The 7,152-nt window shown below is 43.4% G+C and overlaps 1 protein-coding gene across 1 annotated transcript; it reads left to right on the plus strand.

Annotated features, from left to right (window-relative positions):
• Positions 1-634: 634 nt before the first annotated feature.
• Positions 635-2,480, plus strand: LOC103353315 (sialidase-4). The gene is made up of 3 exons (XM_008276230.1): positions 635-643; positions 821-1,060; positions 1,174-2,480. Exons 2-3 carry the CDS (start codon positions 836-838, stop codon positions 2,179-2,181), a joined length of 1,233 nt encoding a protein of 410 aa, XP_008274452.1. The 5' UTR covers positions 635-643; positions 821-835; the 3' UTR covers positions 2,182-2,480.
• Positions 2,481-7,152: the final 4,672 nt, after the last annotated feature.

Below are 7,152 nucleotides of genomic sequence, written 5' to 3' on the forward strand. Positions count from 1 at the left end.
ACAGCGGGGAAGGCGCGCTGCCCCTCCCGTCCAGCAGGAGGCGACGTCGCGCTGCTTTCACACACGACAGCGGAAGAGACCGGTGAGCCGAGCTTATCAAAGATTAACTTTGCTGATAAGATAGTGCTCCGCCGAGCCAACTTGAAGTATTTAAAGACATTAAACGTGCCAGGGTACATTTACGCAGCACTTTATTCTATTTAACGTGAGCAAATAGTTACGAGGTGAGGCATGTTTACGTCTGAGCGGTGTTCGTTTCACCCGGTTAGCTAGCTAGCTGCGCAACGGGGAGGCGTTACTGCGGTGGGAGGGTTGTTTTGATAACGCTCCTGCAATTAGTGGCGACCTTGTGGACTATCTAGATGCCGTGTGGCACCATAAAATGCCGACACACGTAACGAGCGGGATATCCGGTGCTCCGGCAGATAAAGCCAGTAAACCCGACGTCTGGTTTAGTCGAAGCGGCGCCTAAGCGAACACGGAAGTGAGGGTGAATGTGTCTCTCGTCTCCGCGCCCGCCTTCGTTTCTGATGAACCCCCAGCATCAGTGTCGTGAACATCAGAGGTCCCCCGGTTTCTCCTGCAATTACACGGTATAATGCTAAAGATCAAGAGTGACACATGTGAAGAGACACAAGTGAAGGTAAGGGCTTTGTCATGCACGCACCGTATACGCTGTTGGTAGCAATGCACTCATCTGTGTCTATGAGGAGCTGCTGAAGTGTGAACTCTTCCAGTGAGTCTGCTTTAAAGGTTGTTATAACAAGACTATCAAACAAGCTAAGGCTGGTCATGCATTTGGAACCTGTTCTCTTCACAGGAACTCTGATCCACCATGGGAAACAGGCCATCAAAGAGTGGCAGCGGAGAGGAACCTGTCAAAACAACTTTGTTTGAAAGGGAGCCAAGTGGGATAACATACAGAATTCCTGCTCTCATCTACCTGAGGCACTGTCACACCTTCCTCGCCTTTGCAGAGAAAAGATCCTCGCCCTGTGACCAGGACGCCAAAATACTTGTGATGAAAAGAGGAACGCTGAAAGAAGATGGATCTGTTCAGGTTATTATTTCCACTCAGTAACCAACAGAAGTCTTTGCTTTAATACAAAAAAAACCTGTCAACATTACATTTGATCAGCTTGTTAAACGTTGTCTTTTATTATGTTTTTCCAGTGGTCATCCAGTCAAGAGCTGACGACAGCATGCCTACCAAACCACCGCACTATGAATCCTTGCCCAGTCTTTGAAAAAAACAGCAAAACTCTGTTTTTATTTTTCATCTCTGTTTGGGGAAACACAAAAGAGAGTAAGCAGATCATCACAGGTAAGAACAAGACACGTCTTTGCTGTGTTAGCAGCAGTGATGATGGGCAAACTTGGAGTCAAGTGAGAGACTTAACAGAGAGCGTGATTGGCGAAGCTATCCACAAGTGGGCCACATTCGCTGTGGGTCCTGGCCACGGTGTTCAGCTGGAGAACGGCAGATTGATCATCCCCGCTTACGCCTATTACGTCCCTTACAGATGCTGTTCTTTCCCCATCCCTTTTACAGTCTACCCGCGTGCTCTGTCAGTATACAGCGAGGACTTTGGACAGACATGGCGCATTGGTAAGATGCTTCAAAAGAAGTCATGTGAGTGTGAAATGGCAGAGATCATAGATCACGAGGGCAGGAGTCATCTTTACTGCAATGCCCGTAATGCCGGAGGCCACAGATGCGAGGCCCTGAGTGAAAACAGCGGCGTGTATTTTGACAAGCCCCACATGGCTTCAGAGCTGGTTGAGCCACGTTCTGGCTGTCAAGGCAGCGTCATTGGCTTCCCTGCTCCTGAATTTGTCCCAAACGATGACGCTGAAAGCAAAGCCTGTGGCACGTCGCTCTTGTCACCAGACACGCAAACCTGGCTCCTCTTCATGCACCCGACCAACAAGTCCACCAGGAGGGACATGGGCGTGTATTTGAACCGATCTCCTCTGCACTCATCCGGATGGGACCGGCCCAGGATCGTCCACAGCGGACCAAGCGGGTACTCAGACCTGGCTTACAACGGGGACAAGGATCAGTTTTCGTGCCTGATGGAGTGCGGGAAAGAAAGTGAACTTGAGCAGATTGCGTTCATGTCGTTTTCTCTTAATGATGTCATGCAGACAGGGAGTAGGAGAGACAAGAAGATGCGCTGAATTGTGGTTGTTTTATTTCTGTATTAACAAAGCTCTCTTACATTCTCCCGCAACCTAAAAAAAGAAAAGAAAAAAAAAAAAGAAAAATCCAAGCCGAAGCCACTAAATATGCTGTGCAGTAACATCCGTCTGTGTTTACTATTGTTCTACATTCTGGAGATGATAATGCATGCATGAGTCGTGTGTTTTGTTGTCTCCTTGTTTACATGAGAAAGTAATTCAAGTCTTAATATTATCAATATGCAACAAGCTGTGTAAGGAAGGAAACAGTTTTTAATAGATTGGATGGTTTGTTTTAAGCATGCTGTGCTGGACTGTCATTTTTTAAAACAGGCTTTGTGTGTAGCATGTTTGATAAGCACTACATACCCATTTCTGCATCTTATTAAACTGTCAGTGTTTCCTGAGCAGTGGAGAGAATTTGCCTACCTCTTTTTATTTTCATACGACGATCATAGCAGGCCTTGTAAAGTAGAGCGTAGAGTTTCCTCCATGCTCAGTCTCTCCTTTACATTTAGTATACTCTGATTCACATATGCCTTCTACGCCGCTGTTTAAACGTTTAAACGTAACGCTGTGGCGCAGCCTGTCAGTGCACAACCTTTTTCACAATGGGTGCCGTGGAGTTGCCAACAAAACTGGAGAGAAACAGTGAACTTTCCTTTTTTTTTTACATTCAGCTTATCATTGAAGAGACCAATGAAACTGAGCCGCATCTGTGAGTTTTTAAGACAGCTGATGGATTCATAGAGGGACATGCTTTCTAGGAATTCCATCAAAAGCATTTGGGCTACTTTGTACTGTACACAGATTTTTATTACATTCATCTCCAAAAGCAATATCTCACTTGGTAACATCATTTATTTTCCGGCACATTTGGCATGACTCTGTGACCAGGCTTTTTTCCTCAGTGTTTTTCATTACGTGCAGCGTTTCGACAAGATACAATTGGCTTGTTGGTTTTCAAATGAAAGCATGTAACAGCAGAGGACGACTCAGTATTTATAAAGCCATTAGGAATTTGCACATAAAATATTGTAATGAGTGACTTTAAACATCCATCTTTGCCTATTGTTGTGAGGCAGAAAGCCTCGAGGTGGTACTACACTAGTTTAATTGTGTTTCTGTTGTGGAAAGTGACAAAAATCTTGCATGAAACATGTATTTTAGTAGAAAATAAAAGTAACCTGTGATCACCTGACTCATCTTTTGGTTCGATTCTTTACAGTGTAATTACAGTAATAATTGTTTTTAACAGCAGGCTGACAACACAAACAATAATCAACTGTGAAACAGGGTTAAGGGATAAAAGAAAAGGGGAGGCACACATGTGGTTTTCAAAGCAGCTTTGAAAAACACTTCAGCTATAGGGAGCATTTCATTCCCTCAGCAGCCGACAGAGGCTAAGGGCTGCAGCATGTTGAAATGATGTCGTGGACTTCTGTTGCAGAGCGGTCTGTGGGGAGTTGAATATGATTCAGCAGATGTGCAAACAGCGGGGGATGAATTCAGGACAAGCAGGAGCATTTTATTTAGGGATGGAATGTGGACACTGTATTTTTCAGGTTTTACAAATAATATGTCTCTACTCTCTCATACGTTTTTGATGAATTCAAATCAGCCAGTGAAGCCCAGCTGTGAGCATAACCTCACTGTCGTCAGTCAATATATGAACAAATACAAATATAGTATTATTAATAGTAATACAGTCACAAAAATGATCTTGATGACAACAAAGCACTAATCAAGAACAATAACGATGAATCCTTGATAAAATTTCAAAGGATAATGATTAGGATGATATTATTCTCAGAAGAGCCATCCATCCATTATCTATACACCGCTTAATCCTCACTAGGGTCACAGGGGGGCTGGACCCAGCTGACTTAGGGTGAAGGCAGGGGACACCCTGGACAGGTCACCAGTCTATCACAGGGCTACACTTAGAGACAGACAACCAAGCACACTCACATTCACACCTATGGACAATTTAGAATCACCAGTGAACCTCAACATGTTTTTGGACCTTGTGGGAGGAAGCCGGAGAACCCACACTGCACGAGGAGAACATGCAACCTCCACGCAAACCGGTGACCTTCTTGCTGTGAGGCAACAATGCTAACCACCAATCCACATTGCAGCCCACTAAAAAACATAAATCTTTCAAATAGATTATAAAAACTTATTTTGGCATTGTTATTTCCTTAAATTGGAGCAAACTGGAGTAAATTGTGCATTTCATTGGGACTATTTTCAGCTATTAACACACATTTGGTGCCGTAGTGGGTATTTACAGTAGAAGGATGATGTAGACTCAAAATGAACTACGGTTAATAGTAATGAAGGAACGTGCCACCTTATGTGATGGGGTGTATTTAAGATAGTTTTTGGTCAATAATGGACACCGAAAACAAAGAGGAATGAGCGACATCAGGATTTGGCTACAGAGGGAAGTCCACTGAAAATGAGAACCCCCTTTCCAAATCATGTTTCCTCTCAACATCCTGATGTTGGATTTGAGATTCTCGAGAGGTTATCGTTATTTTGTGAAGTGCAGTAAATGCACGAGTGCTCAGCTCATACTAATTACAGCTGTATGGGAAATTTCAGTGGACACCTGTGACCTCAGGTGCTCAGCAACAGCAGCAACAGGCTCCTTGGGATTTCAGCACCGGGTCTAATCAGTAATTTAATCACTTTAACTGGTAGAAAAAAACAACATATAGGTAAAGGTATAAAATGTGTTTTATCAGCTGTGGGGAGGGGTTGTAGATATCAAATGTGCTTATCAGCCGACTGGCCACTTCCTTTCTCTCTGTTTTTCATCACCTTGTCCAGCTCGCTTCTTCACACAAAGGATGAATCATGTGGCGAAACCTGCTTCTCTCTGACAGTGTTGGCGCCGAGGCAGTCAACATTTTTCAGCACATATGTCTCATCTGTCAGTCTGATGACACCGGGGAGTTCAGCGAAAGAGAGGCTACCAGTGTTGGCGTCACAGATGTTTTCTGTTTGCGGTAAGCGTGTGTGGCGTCCCAGCGGGCACGGCTCTTTTAGCAGCACAGACCGTGCCGGACACACGGCTGTGATATTGTTCTTGTTGCATCCATTTGAATGACCCTGGGGCCCACTGACGAAGAGCTGCCAGACATTTGGGAGGACGTGAGAATGACAGGAGTCCACTCAGACTGTGGTGTGCGTTTGGATTTTTTTTTTTTTTAAAGCAGGGAAAAGCAGAGAAATGAAGCAGTGAGTGTTAGTCTTTTGAATCCACCTTGGTAGTTACGTACTCTGATTAAGTAAATCAAGAGTCATTCCTAACCAAACTTCATAATATACCCCAGTTTTGCACGCTTAAATGCAAATTTGGCACCTTTTTGATATGCAACTTGTTAAAAATTCAAATGTGCCATTTTTCAAACCTTGATTGCCTTCGCAGTTATTTGCTATGTAGATTTGGGCCTTTATTGCAAATATAGTGGGTGATTGTGCAAAACAAAGCGTAAATGTTACCTAAAAGGTTGATCAACTAATCAGATTTCTTTGCCAGAATGAGAAACACGAAGGAGCTTGTGCAGATAAAGTCATGCTGCTCCTACTCTTCCGTGTTCGCTACCTGTTGCTAGACATCGCAAAGCAGTTGTGTTACTGCAGCAGCAGCAGCACGGAGGTCTGAGCATCAGTGGGCGCAGAAATGAAGCAATCAAGCTCGATAGGCTGTGGAAGTACGCGTTACGCTCGGAATGTAGTCCGTCAGCGTCTGCTATCTTGAGTTATGAATGTTGAAGAGCATGTTTGCAGCGCTGTTTGTATAAGCGACTGTTTAATCACAATAAGGCTGTGAAAGAGCTGCTGCATGAGAAATCTGAAGTGATTACAGTTTTAACTTAAGTGGGTCTGTCTATCAACAGTTTGTTGATCATTGAAGAGAACAGAAGGAACACAAGGAAGCTAAAACCCACCATAAGAGCACATGATGTTGAAGAGTAGAAGTGGCGTTGTGCTTCTAATCCCAGATCTCACAGCATTGTGGGTAATAGTGATAGCCCGTATGTCATGCATTATTTCTATGCAACTCATAAATTAAAATCCCTGTACATATACACAAATAAACAGTTTATTCCAAATATTAACATGGAAGGTGGCCTAACGTGGAAGGTGAGGTTCAACATAACAGCTGTGATGAAGCTATTCCATTTTATATGTTCAGGTTATGAAGTACAAAGTCTTATCTGACTGAGAAACAGGTGAGCACATATTGAATCAGAATGAAGTGTGAAACTTCTTTCCCCCAATGTAAATATTTGCATGACTGCACTGTGGGTTATTTTTCTTTTTTTTTTATGTAACAGGTTCAAACACAAAAAGAAAACAGCCTGTGAAATATGCTTATGTGCTTTGTCCCTTAAATAGGTTTGAGCAACAGACATGATACATTCAATATGAGTTGTCTCTTGTTTCTTTTCTCTCGTTTTTTTTTTTTTTTTTTTTTGGTTTCTCTTTGTTGCAAGACAGTAAAATAAGTTATGCAGGCAAAGTTACATTTTCAAGGTTTGATTGAAGTATCTACTGTATGTACACTGGAAGCTACACTCGGTCATCATCACAGAGTCACAGAGGAGGTCGATGTTTCGGCCGCTCCTTCAGGGAAGCTTTCATGAACCGAACCCTTGTCGCGTCGTGTCACTGCCAAACAGATAAGCCTATATACAGTACAATGTAACCTTGTGCCGGCTGAAACAACTCCATGTATCAAAAAAGCTTCGACCTGGAGATCAGTGCTGTTTTCATGGGAAATCACAAAAAGGAACAAACCCTCCCCGCCCGCCCCCCGCCTCTTCACATTACAAAGTATTGAAATCAATACAAAACTAAAAGGGGGAAAAGACATGAAGTGCACAGTATAAAATCCGTCGTGCATGTGTGTGAGAATCAAGGGAATGAATAATACAGAGAGAGAGAACTCCCAGA

Source organism: Stegastes partitus, unplaced genomic scaffold, assembly GCF_000690725.1.
Source record: "Stegastes partitus isolate 25-593 unplaced genomic scaffold, Stegastes_partitus-1.0.2 Scaffold67, whole genome shotgun sequence".
NCBI classification, from domain to species: domain Eukaryota; kingdom Metazoa; phylum Chordata; class Actinopteri; family Pomacentridae; genus Stegastes; species Stegastes partitus.

What these genes read in the sequence shown, in the direction of transcription:
- LOC103353315 (XM_008276230.1), top strand. Translation starts at nt 836, where the DNA reads ATGGGAAACAGGCCATCAAAGAGTGGCAGCGGAGAGGAACCTGTCAAA. An exon ending in AAGAAGATGGATCTGTTCAG is followed by an intron (nt 1,061 to 1,173) that starts GTTATTATTTCC and finishes ATGTTTTTCCAG; the next exon opens with TGGTCATCCAGTCAAGAGCT.